We start from the raw sequence: 13,681 nt of genomic DNA, 5'->3' as shown, positions 1-13,681 counted from the left end.
GGTGTGACTTGAGAACCCCCACCCTGGCCAGAGATCCTTATAGTGGAAGTGGAATGTAGATACGTGAAGTTACAGTTGTACCCTTTCTCCTTTCTCGGATCTGAGAAAAATGAAATTCAAATTAATTGATGTTTCATATCCTTATGTCTTGTTTGGAATCCCTGCAAAGCCAATAACACTTTCTTTAAAAAAAACTCAAAAGGGATTGTGAATTTATTTGGCTAATTTTAATTTTAAAACTTATTATTTTAAAATGATTTTTTTCATAGGTAAGATTATAAATTATATATTTAAAAAATGTGAGGCTAACACAACATCCCAAAAGCTCACTCAAAAGGGACAAGGAAGTAAACAAAGAGCATTCACTAGTCTTCACTTAGAACTCAGTCGATCAATATAGCTAACAAGAGAAAAATGACCCTAAATCAAGATTACAAATTACATGCAAAATATTTATCATTATTTGGATCAAGAAATCCGCATTATAAAAGATAACATATTTCATTCCTTGCACACTATCCACAGAATACATAAATGAGTCACCTTTTAAGACTTTTTACGGGCTTTATTCATAAAGGAACCATGTTATCTAAGGAGTGTTTCCTTAACCGAGTAAGAAAGAATGCAAGCCAACCCAAAGAGAGAAAACAATCATTGTCATAGGATTCTCGTCTTTATACAATGAATCCACATCTTATTATTGTAAAAAGATAAATTTGATAAAACTTCCTATTTTAAGTTTGGACCTACCTAAAAAGGTCATATTTAAAGAATATGTTTAAAAATATTTATGGTTTCATCTTCAATAACTAATTGTTTGAAATAATTTTTAAAATTTTTGCTTTTAGAAGAAGCAAAATAACTACTTTTATTATGGACTAATTTTATAAATATTTTTATAAAAAAAATAGAATTTTTTTTAATTTTTTAATTTAATTAAATAAAAAAATTTCAATAAAAAGAAAGTAAAGGGATCTTTTTGCACCTTAAGAAGTGTAGTCACATTTGGTAGTTTTATCAGTATTTTTTAAATGACAATTTTTTTTTTCTTTTAAAGTAACTATGCCATGCTTAAAGAAAATAATTACGAAGAATTGATTTTCCATTTATTGGGGCATGTATGTATAATAATGCCTTAAATAAGTATGTTATTTGCATTATGAATGTATGTATCATAGATAACTATAAGGGATTGAATTTCTATTTATTTGATAAAAACTATATTTCTTTAATTTTAAAAATTAAAATTAAAAATAACATTAAAATTGTGTTTAAAAATAATTTTCTTCCCATTGTGTAAAATATAGTTCAATTTTTTTGCTGTTTTTCCAAAATAAATAAATCAATTTCCATTTTCTAAGTCAAACAAAGCTCTTCACATGTGGATAAGTTTAATCCAAAGTTTCTAATATTGGATTCCCATATCAATCTTTTCTTTTTTTTTTTTGGCTTTTTATCTTCATTTGATGTCAAATTTAATTTAATAATGTTAGTTTTCTATGACATCTAAATATATCTAAGTATTGTTTAAGTGTGATCTATTAGGTGTTGTATATATTAAGCCATTAGGCGAGGTTTGCAATTCGAGCAAATTGGTAAAGATAAAAAAGGAGCCCGAGTTTAATCTAATCATATTTTAAGTTAAAAAAATTATTCTTTATTAATTTGGAATCGTTTCATCCTTTGAAGATCAAGGTTTAAAATGTTGGGATATATCGGTGATTCTTCGTCAAAATATCACATGTCGGAAGGGTATAATACTTTTTCATTTGTTTTACCACTTTTTCGTCGATATTCCTAATATTTCATCAACTTTCCCAATTTTTGTGGATATTCCACTACTATGTCAGCATTTCTTTCCTTCAAAACATTTAGGGCTAGTGAAATGGGCCTTGGAGCCCAACCATGTCATTCCCTTCTAATTTAATTAACAAGTCTTCATAACCATTCTCCTCACGAAGAGGAGTATTAAAAAAAACCCGAGCTTAAAAAAATGACATTCATAGTAATAAAAAATTTCTATGTTTTTGGATCAAAATAACGGTATCTCTTTGTGTTGGAAAATATCCAAGAAAAACACATTTTAATGCTCATGAGTCTAACTTACTATGATGATGATTATGCACATATACAAAAGCAATACAATTGAAAAATTTAAGAGATAAATCAAAGATTAGACGTGACATTGGAAAACATTCTGTAAACATTTTTATTGGTGTCTTACTTCTAGTGTTATTGATTGGAGCTAAAATATGTGCTATAATGACACATATTCAATATGATTTGTTCACAAAAAGACATTTGAATCATCCAACTTGACATAAATCGATGTTAAAGCCCTAGTCATGAAATTAACTTATATTTTGGAGATTTATCTCAAGTTCAAGGGAAGAAAATGGTGCAAGTTGAGTCACTTTAGATTTTGAAAGATCAAGAAATGGTTAAATGAGGAAATAAGTGAGTCAAAACTCATGGACCATGAGGAAAGGTAAGACGAGGATATCATGAGTTTCAAATATGAGAAATGACCATTATGGAGTAAAAAAAAAAAGGCAAGAAAACATGGAAAAATAAGGCATGAAGCAAGATTTAGTTGCATGGAAATTTAGAACACAAAATCTGGTGGTAACATATACTCTGACTTTGAGGATAAATTTTGAAGAACTTCCTAGAGTAATTTTAGATATACTATATATCGTTTTGAATCTTGAGAAGTCAGGAGTCCAACACTTCAAACGACGTACAAATTGAAGTTGAAATGAAAAAATTATGACCATTTGAAGACAACTGCGCAAAGCTGAAGAACCATTTTGAAATTCAACTTATGAATTCGAAATGACCCCAATTTCGAATTCACTCACTGCCACTTTGATGTTTCACTTCCTCTAGCTCAAGAATCACATCTAAGGCACTCCATCCACCATAAGTGGACTCCACATGACTATAAATCATAATTTTATTATTTTTTTTTAATCATTTTTAGATAATTATTTTGTGATAAGTGGCCAATGAGAGTGTGTCACATGTTAGGTACTTGATGATAATATATAAACTCACTTAGTTCTAGGTTTTAGAGATCTTGGATCTTTTTTTCGGAGAGTTTGACATTGAAGGTGGAAGAAGACGAGAACTTTGGTTTTTTTTTTTCCTTTTTCTTTATTAAATATATTGCTTTTAGTTTGTTTTGTTTTATTTAAATTATGGATTTTTACCCTATTATGGATTGTGAATGTGACATCACCCCTATGAGAGGCTAAGAAGCCAACTTGGGGCTTGAAGTATGAAAACCTAAGGGCTAGGAAATCTATAGGGACAATGGGTAAATTATTATAACAATGAGATTAATTATTGGTTGTGTGACGATTTCTCAATTTTATTTTATCGTAATTATCCTATCCTTGTGAGTTAGTTTAGGAATGATACAGTATGTTATTACCTGATGCTAGTGATTCTTGGTAATTCTTGATCTTTAGTTATCCTCGTTTTCCCTATCGTTATTTGCCCCAAAACAAAGTTATATGGAGTAGGAAGGATTAAAAAGACAAATCTTAAACTAGTAATCAATCTAATTCATTTGATGGTTTTAGAAATCTGCTTTAAAAAAAAAAATGAAGTTTCAGATGTAATTTTGAGTTATAGAACTCAAGTTGATCGTGAGCGGCTAAGGATTGCAAAACCCTAAGATCACTTTACTTAAGAAACCCTTATTCTCTTTATTTCTATATCTTAAGTTGGATTGTGGAAAGCCCCAAACTTGAATCAATTGAATTAAAAATCAATATTCATTTTGTTATTAATTTAGTTTCATTTACTCACTCACATTTCATAGAATATAATTCCCAAATTGTTTTTCACTTTAGGATTTAAACAAAAGTAATTCATTTATTCTAATATTGACAATTTCCATAAGTCAATCCCTAAGGACGATACTCAGAGTACTACAAAGTAGTAATGATTCTTTCTCTAGTTTTTCTTGATTAAAGTTACTATGTAAAAAGACTAAGTATCTTGGTACAACAGAGAAGTTCGGTCAATTACTATAGGTGTCGAAAATTAAATCCATCATATTTTTCTCTTGCACTTTTGATGTGGGATTGCTCATCTTAAACCCATAAAAAGTTCTCTTAAGCTCACTCACAAGGCTAGGGATTGAACCTGGTGCTCAAGCATGGGGTGGGTTGCACTTACCACATTTAAATGTACATACATATATACATAAATATATTATAAATTAATTAAGTTAATTTTAATCATATTATTAATAATTGAATATAAAACAAATATACATTTATAAATGAAATTATGAATATTTTTACATAAAAAATAATTATATATATTATCATTTTTTTTATATCCTTCAATATATCCAAATTAAATATCTTATAATTTTAATATTAAATTTTTTTATATTATTTCAAAATTTTGAAACAACTTAAATCTGTATCTTATCTTATTTTACCCTTCTTGAAGTTTTTAAACATTTCTATGGGTTTGCATCAATTTCTATCTTATTGATAGTTTTTTTTCAAAATTTCCTCCGATATTTTCATAAAATCTAACTACTAATATATCCATAAAAACTAATAGTTTCATCATTGTTGAAGATAAGGCAAGCCTTCTCTTACTTGTGTCCTGTTTTTACAATATAATAATAGGTGATTAAAAGTAGGGTGTGTATGGATGAAAAATTTCATTTCTTGGCTTAGAATTGTGGATTCAATTTCTAGGCCATTGAAGATATATTATGACAATTCAGTTGCAATTTTTATGGTTAAAAACAACAAAAGTGGTAGTCAATGCAAACACATCGACATCGAGTATTTAGCCATAAGGGAACATGTTAAGGATAAAACAATTGTTATTGAACACATTGACACTAAATTGATGATAGTTGATCTTTTGATAAAAGGTATGCCACCATCGAAATTCAAGGATCATGTGGATAGAATAAGACTTGGTTTCTGTGTATGATTTTCATTGTAAGGACAAATATTATTTGTAATGAAACTTTATTTATGTGATAACATTTTCTTATATTTGTTTCTAATTTGTGTACACATGAAGGAAACAACCCGGATCTTTCCGTTTCCCAAGTCTGGATCAAGTTAAGAACATTCAAAACTATCCTAGGTTTTTTCTAAATCTTATGCGACAAAAAAAAACATTTTTATACTTTAAAAGGATCTAGAAAGTGCTAATGAAAACTATACCTCAGATTTAGATGTTCCTTAATCAAATCCACATGGTGAAGATGAAGATCGAAATCGCGGAAGTCTTGTAAACCCGAAGTCTTTCGCCCAATGACTTGAACCTTGATATTGGCACACTTCCGATAGAGAGGAAAATAGAGTAGAAGTTATGACTATTTATCTCTCTGGATGTTGGATGACAAAAGTTATAGAAACCGTAACTCCTAAAGGGTATTTATAAGGTTCCTAAGTGGGCTTAAGTGACGTAAGCCCACATGGGCTTGGGTCACTTAATCTTGCCTAAAATTGTTCTAATTAATTAATTAATTAACCCAATTGGACCTACTAATTAATTAATTAATTAACATGATCCAAAGACCTTATTCATTTACCCCTATGCAACCTTGTGTAATTACCAAAATGTCCTTATACATAAAAGTGAACTTAGAACCAATCCAACCCTCATAACTCATGCCAACAAGGTATATGAGCTCAGAGCAAAGACCATTAGGACCTATTGGAATACTAGCTTTCTCATAGTCCAATTCTAAAGTTGATTCAATATCCCACTATAGAAAATCAATTGAACTCTAATGTCTTATGTAAATAACAACTATGCACCAAGTTTTTGGGTCCGTGACCTGCTATTCATTGTGTTCGGTCTCCCCATGAATTGGTGTCCGTAGTCTAACAAGGAGAAAACTATCAACCTTTCAAGACTACATCTACTATCCTTGAGTTACAGATCTTTCTATTGTGTGCTCAATTAACATATTTTAACTTTTAAAGAGCTTATGTCAAGTTCTACTTAAGGAACTACTATGACCATAGTTTTCATGAACACACTTCCTCAAGATCACCTAATGGGACACACTGTCTTAATCCCAATAGATATCACGATGTCTTTATTGAGAATATCTATTACTACCGGTCTCCATCAATAATGATCCAATCCATAGGGAATATATGATCAACTTACGATCTCACCCGTAGGTCAAAACCACTGCTAATTTCACCACAAGCTCAATATTTTCTCAAGGTTGAGAGACAATACAATGAAACAACTTAGTGGAGTTAAGACCACTTGATAGCCTTAAGTTATAACTCACCATAGGTCCTGTTCAATGTGCAATCATATACACTAGTGTACTCACCATGGGAAACTCATCCCAATAGCCAAGACCAACCATCCCTCTAATTAAAAGGTGGTGCACTACAATCTCTAATGGGTTACCTAGGCTCATAAACCAACTGTGAATAAGTCATCTATTTGTAAGGAACCCATGACTTAGATCTTATGTGCAACTCTTAATACACCTAAGTCACGTACAATGCAAAAAATGCAAACAAGAATGATCATAAAGTATATGATACATAGAATAAGGATATATAAAGTGAAATTAGAAAATTATTAAATAAATAATGAATTTCTAAATTTATTACATCATATCATGCTTTTAAATATTCTATCCTAACAACATATTCATTCAATTGAAAAATATTACTTATTATGTTTGGACCTAGAATAAACATGGGGTTTATTCGTTAAGTAATGAAGACAAATGTTTAAGAGACATAATCCATTGTGATACATGGAAGATAACACTCGTTTTAGGGAACCTATTGTCATGATTTGTGTATTTTGTTTCTTACTATGGTGAATGATGGAATATATGGACCAAGTGGGAGAATGTTAGATTTTTCTAAACGGGTTGAGAAATCTAGCCTATAATCTTGCATCAATTTTGAGAATAATGCTAGATTTTCTTAAGTGGGTCTGACCCATAATGTTTTGGAATTTTTGGTGATTTAGTTTTCTTTTTTGATTGTCATTAACAACCATAAATGATGACATTAACTCTATGATGGGTAGAGTAAATATAAATAGAGCCTTTGTGGTTAGGTCTTTAAGCCTCCAATCTTTATTCAAACATATATATATACACTCTCGTTTGAGATTGATTAAGGGTTTGAAAGCATCTCAACCTATCCAAATATCAAATTTGATTTCCGGATTCTCAAACCATCAATGGCCAGAGGTATGTTTCGATTTTTCCTTTATTTCTGCATTTAATATATGAGCATGTTTAGATTGGTATGGACCCTCACCCGACCCACCAGACCGGCGCGACTCGCTTTTAAAAGAAAAGAAAGAATGAAAAAGTTGTGTTTTCCAGTTTTGAAAAACCCGCCCCCGGTGAGGAACGGTGTTGTATGGAGTCGCCACTTACTTTTTATTTTTATTTTTAAAATGGGGAAAATTAAGTAAGAACAAAAACCCCTAATGACCCTAGTATGGAAAAAGCGGTCTGCGAAAACTAGATTCTGGGTCCGGGGATCAGGTTACCCATTAGGAAGGCACCTCATGCGAGGTAGCACCCCTTTAGGCCCGGAACTCAGTCTCTACTAATGAATTGGGTATGTGGGAGCATATGGGTCAAAAATGAAACCTTAGGCTAAATAGATATCATGAATCACACAATCCTAATTGGTATTTGGCATGCATATGAATTCAACCAACCAAAACAATGGGTGCGTACCTGTGGTCCCCAGCCATGCGCTGCATAAAAGGTCAGCCAAACACAGATAAACACATAACAAACATTCAGGATTAAGCACCATGCATGCATATGATTCAACAATCAAAACCAACGATGCATACCTGTGGTCCCTAGCCATGTGCTACAACAGAGGGTGAGTCAGCCACGCAACATGTATTCAAAATCAAACATCAAAGCTCGTGCCAAAAAGGAAGATAGCTGGTTGAAATGAGGTAAAGGACTCCCCAAATGTCATACAAATCGAACTAGACTCATCTAGACCACACCATCCATAACTTCAAAATTGCCCATACTAACTGAAATCAAACACTGACTTAAACCTTCAAGATGGCTCACAAGTGCCCTATAGCAAATGGGTTTGAGCCCCAATGGATAAGGGCTTGAAAAATGCCAAAATCGAGGGCTACCTAAAGTCCTCCAACAGAACAGGTTGAACTAGTTCTCAACTGGTACAACCTATTGAGAAGAAATCCCAAATTTTTCTAGAAAACTCTTAAATGAGTGAGGATTCAAACAAAAGAAACGGTTCTCAATTCCGAGCCCGGATGAGTGAGAACCAGACAAAGAAATGTCAGGGGTTCTTCATGGCTGACAGAGGCAGCCAGCTATGGTGATGAACCGGTTGAACCGGTTCCCAACCAGTTCAAATGGTTGATAAAAAATCCTAAATTTGGCCAGAAAGTTTCTAACTGAATAAGGAAACAAACAAAAGAAACGGTTCTCAATTCCGAGCCCGGATGAGTGAGAACCGGACAAAGAAAGGTCAGGGGTTCCTCATGGCTGATAGAGGCAGCCAGCTATGGCGCTGAACCGGTTCCCAACCGGTTCAGACGGTTGACAAAAAATCCAAAATTTGGCCAAGAAGTTTCTAACTGAATAAGGAAACAAAAAAAAGAAACGGTTCTCAATTCCGAGCTCGGATGAGTGAGAACCGGACAAAGAAAGGTCAGGGGTTCCTCATGGCTGACAGAGGCAGCCGGCTATGGCGCTGAACCGGTTGAACCGGTTCCCAACCGGTTCATACGGTTGATAAAAAATCTCAAATTTGTCCAGGAAGTTTCTAACCGAATAAGGAAACAAAAAAAAGAAACGGTTCTCAATTCCGAGCCCGGATGAGTGAGAATCGGACAAAGAAAGGTCAGGGGTTCCTCATGGCTGATAGAGGCAGCCAGCTATGGCGCTGAACCGGTTGAACCGGTTCCCAACCAATTCAGACGGTTGATAAAAAATCCCAAATTTGGCCAGGAAGTTTCTAACTGAATAAGGAAACAAACAAAAGAAACGGTTCTCAATTCCGAGCCCGAATGAGTGAGAACCGGACAAAGAAAGGTCAGGGGTTCCTCATGGCTGACAGAGGCAGCCAGCTATGGTGCTGAACCGGTTGAACCGGTTGATGAAAAATCTTAAATTTGGTCAGAAAGTTTCTAAATCATTCATAACCAATCAACAACAATCATGTGTGGCCTTTATTACCCACACCCAAGCAATACAATCTTCATATCAAAGGAAATAAAAGATGATGGGGAAGGAAAAAAACGCATATGAAGAAGATGAAGATAAACTGCAGGTAAAAAAAATTTAGCCTACTTACCTAAGAATCTCCACCAGATATGATCCGTGTATGCCGATAATGACCTCCAAAAAATGAGATGTTGTAGCTCTCCTCTTCAAAATAACCACGGTGCTGAAGCTTTCCCCACGCTCTTAACTCGGAAGGTGCCCTAACCTCCTGTTTTTCTCACCAGCAAAATATCCCCTCTCCAAAGTGCCCTCTTTTTTTTTTCTCACCTTTTATACTCATACCCCTCTCAGCATTTGAGCCTCTTGGGTTCCTTCCCCTTCAGCACCGAAATCCCCTCCATCAGCATGGAAAACACACCCCCCCCCCCCCCCCCCCATTATTTCTCTTACACTTACGAGGCTAGCTCACTCCCTTCAGTTTTCAGTTTGCTTCACCACCAAGAATCCTTATGGATTCGTGGTGGGCTGCAAGGAACCCAAACCAAGGCCCAAAATGGGCCCACAACATTGCCAAAAACCGATATGGAGCTTATGGGCTTGAGCCGTGTAGGATTTGGGTCCCAAAATTACCAAAATCAGTGTTTTACACCGGCTGACTTGATGAACCGGCTGAACCGGTTGAACTGGATGCCAATCGGTCGAACAGGTTGCAAAAATTTTTGAAAATTTGACAGAATGTTCCTGGAAGAGTGAGGAATTCATGAAAAAAAATGGTGCGCAATTTCGAGTTCGAAAAAGGGAGATATGATCAAAACAAGCCCGAGTGCTCCGAACCTCAACATGCCCCTATAAACTCCAACTAAGCTAAAACATCGGGATGACCCCACTTCCTTCCTATAGGGTGATGTGAACGACTAGGAAAATGGCCACGATGACCCTCCAAAATGAACCACATACGCACCACAATGGACCATAGACAAGCCCACACGAGGCTCGGACACTGACTAAGCCCAAAAGGGGCCCTAGTGGTGCCATATGAGAACGATGGGTGCAGGTGACACCCAAAGGATAAATGTCAGTGTCAAGGGACAAAATTGAGGGTCTATAATTGGTTTTAATACTAACAAGTGAAAATATGATCTATAAATAATCATTAAAAGATACAACTTTAACCAATTATATCATTGACATATTCTAAATGCACAGTGTCTATATATACATTAAGTTTTGTAAAACATTATAATGTAAATTATAGAAGTCGCAATTATAGAAGCAACAAATGAGTATTCCTTTGGATATACATTTTGTTTTTTGCTTTTAAAATCATAAAATAGAAGTAACTTTTATATAAAAAAAAACTTTTAGAAGTTTATATTGAAAAAGTAATGATCGATTTTAAAAACTATTTAAAAAATTGAGGTATCAAAAAAATTTTATTACGACAACTTAAAAAATTTTTGAAGTAATTTTTTTTAAAATAAAATAAATCTATACTTTTTATTGAAAATGTTATGCTTTTTATAAATAATTTATTACTACTTTTTATTTTACAAACAAAAAATTAGAACTTCTAGCTACTATTAAGCAAAATAATTTGCCTCTAACTCAATTTTGTATAAAAACTTAATTTAGAAGAAGAAAATAATTAATTGTCTATAAGAAATTAATAAATTATGCAAAATCTCCTTTATGTTTGTTGATAATATTTTAAGTTAAGTTAAAACTATATTTGTTTTTTGAAAACATAAGGGAAAGAAAATAGAGAAAATGGTATAAAATGAAAAAGTAAAAAATAAAAAATAAAAAAATTTAAAATTAATAAATTATTGCTATATACTACTTAAAACTAATTTAACTTTTTATAAGATTAAATAATTTAAAAAATATAAAATTTTAATTATATTTGATTTGATTTTATATTTTTTCATATGATAAAATATCGTTTCTAGCATTATTATTCTTTCATTAATTACTTCGGTACCAAACACTTTTCTATAAAAAAAAATTTATGGGCAAAGGATAGCCCATCCTTTGACAATTTCAATATGCAAGGCATAGAGGTACACCATGCCTTTTAGTTTGATGCATACTTTCACTACATTTTTGCTGAGAAAAAAAAATTAACATTGCTTGATGGTTTTGATAAAAGGATACAAAGGCTAACCAAAATGATAAAGAAAGATGGAGAGAAGAAAAAATAAAAAGAAAGAAAGTGTAAACAATATTCAGATCTCCTACTTTAATCTTCTTGCTGCTTTCTGGTGCCAGCAGTCACAGCCATTTCCTTTTCCTTTTCATTCTCATTCTTCTCCGTCTCGCCCCTAAACTTCTTATAGATATCCCCGCTGTAGAACTTCCTAGTTCGACAAACCAGAATCAGCGAAACGAAAGCTGCAAAGACGTTTGTACAAGCCAATATAAGATAAGAAATCTTGTAACATTTTGTTCCAATGCATGTCAATTCCTCGGTCATTGATCTTTTCATACTCTTTTGCCCCAGCTGCTTTACCGCCTCTCTATCGTAAAGCTTTCCCACCACTAGCACACTCAGGACATAAGATCCCAGAGGGGCGGAAAGTTGGCCGCAATTGAAGAGAGTAGAGTAGTACTTCAGTCCGAAAAGCTCAGATACAACGGTGAAAACCAGTGTCAATTGGGCTCCATGAGAGAACCCGACTACCAGCGATGCAATGTACACTGAATTAGGGAATGGGAAGGCGATCATGAGCTGACCAACGGCGGACAATAGCAGGAAGATTGTCATGAAAAGGGTTCTGGGAACTTTTTTCTTCAGGAGTAGGGTTTCAGATATGAATCCCGTGAAAACTCTCCCGAAAAAGCCCCAGATGCTGGCCAGTGAGACAGAGATGCCGATTGTGTTCTTTTTATAGCCTAAGGATTCCCCGATCTGGCCGAGGTTGTTCATTGTGGTTAAATTGCAGCCCAGTCCGCAACACATAGCCACGAACATAATTATCATATCGGTACTCAGAAGGGCCTGAAAGATGGAATAATCTTCGCCTCTACTGGGCTTGTTGCAGACGTTTGTACATGAATAGCATGGCATTTCCTCTTTAGCCCCCTCTTTTTCCTTTTGTGTATCAGTCTGAGGACTTTCCGGCAATGTCATAGACTCTTTCGCAATCACAATATCAGTGGGCGCTGCCACTGGCTGCTTCTTCTCCCTCCAAACGAGAAGCTCCTCCCTCACAGCTATACCAAAGGGCAGTAAAATTAGGACAATGACAGCGATGGCGCTTCCAATATAGGCAGTCTGTGAGAATTGAACTTGTTTCTGAGCGATTATTAAGCCCATGAGAAACGCAGCTAGAGCCACGGTCACATACATATTTTGATACAAAACATTGAGCACACGCGGATGAGTGGAGGCCTTCATTGGCCTAAGAGTGGTAAGGAAAACAATAGATATCACCGACGGAAGCCACCCAATGAGAAGAATCATGGATGTGGAGTCGTTCCCATAGATTGCATAGTAGAGCTGTGTGAACAGCGCTCCACTCAACCCCACGAAACCCTTCATGAGACCCAACATCATTCCTCGGGCCTCCGGGAAGTTCTTGACGCAGGTGACGAGTGCACCGGTGTTGGAGAAATTCTGGGAATTCGCTCCCAGGCAGATGTACATGCACATATGCCACACCGCCGGTTTCGGTATTTTTCCAACGACGGCGAGCCATATGAGAAAGTATCCGCCGAAATTCATTATGGAGCCAACGAGAAGGACGACCCAGGTGGGTGCCACCTCCGCTAAAAGGCCCGCGGGGATACCAACATTGGCACCCAGATCCTTCATCGAGGCCAAGAGATTGAGCGTCGATTGATCGTAGCCCAGCCTGGCTTTGATGTCTTTGGAGTAGACTCCATAGAGGTAAGTTGCACCGGCACCCGCCATGACCAAGAACGCCGCGGGTATCATGAACCACCCCCCACGGAGGACTTGCCACGCGAACCTACAGCAGCCTCCGCCGCCTCCCACCGTTGCTGCATCACCCATCTTCTTCCTGATCTTCTCGCTTGTTCTCAAGGCTGAGACTGCAAAAGAAAATTCAGAACAGGCTGTTTAGTTATCTTATACGAGGATTACAGGGAGAGGATAATGGCGTTCCTACAGACCCGGTTGTTGCTCGTTGGAATTTCTCGTAATTAATTTTTCGTCCAATTAATTCAAATAATTTATCATCGTATTCCTTCCAAAAATTAAGGATGAAGCACTGATTAACATCCTATTTAATTATAAAAACTCAAATTTATTAATCAGTTTTCAAAATATAGTTCAAGAATATTAGACTGAGGTTTTGAAAATTATTTTTGAAAATATTATATTTATTGTTTTTGTTTTTAGAAACACCTAATTTTATTTCATTAATATTCTTCATAAATTCAAAAAAATTAAATAAATGTAAAAATTAAATTAGATTTTTGGTTGTTTCCTTCTTTATTTTTAGTTAG

The 13,681-nt window shown here is 34.8% G+C and overlaps 1 protein-coding gene across 1 annotated transcript; it reads right to left on the bottom strand.

Annotated features, from left to right (window-relative positions):
• Positions 1-11,353: 11,353 nt before the first annotated feature.
• Positions 11,354-13,251, bottom strand: LOC117929196 (protein NUCLEAR FUSION DEFECTIVE 4-like). The gene has a single exon (XM_034849453.1). The coding sequence runs from the start codon at positions 13,224-13,226 to the stop codon at positions 11,451-11,453; it is 1,776 nt and encodes a 591-aa protein (XP_034705344.1). The 5' UTR covers positions 13,227-13,251; the 3' UTR covers positions 11,354-11,450.
• Positions 13,252-13,681: the final 430 nt, after the last annotated feature.

This window comes from Vitis riparia, chromosome 13 (genome assembly GCF_004353265.1).
Source record: "Vitis riparia cultivar Riparia Gloire de Montpellier isolate 1030 chromosome 13, EGFV_Vit.rip_1.0, whole genome shotgun sequence".
NCBI classification, from domain to species: Eukaryota; Viridiplantae; Streptophyta; class Magnoliopsida; order Vitales; family Vitaceae; genus Vitis; species Vitis riparia.
The sequence above is the reverse complement of the archived record's forward strand: the minus strand, read 5'-3'. Positions and strand labels throughout refer to the sequence as shown.

Bases quoted from the DNA above. Each gene is read 5' to 3' on its own strand.
- LOC117929196 (XM_034849453.1), bottom strand. From the start codon at position 13,226: ATGGGTGATGCAGCAACGGTGGGAGGCGGCGGAGGCTGCTGTAGGTTC.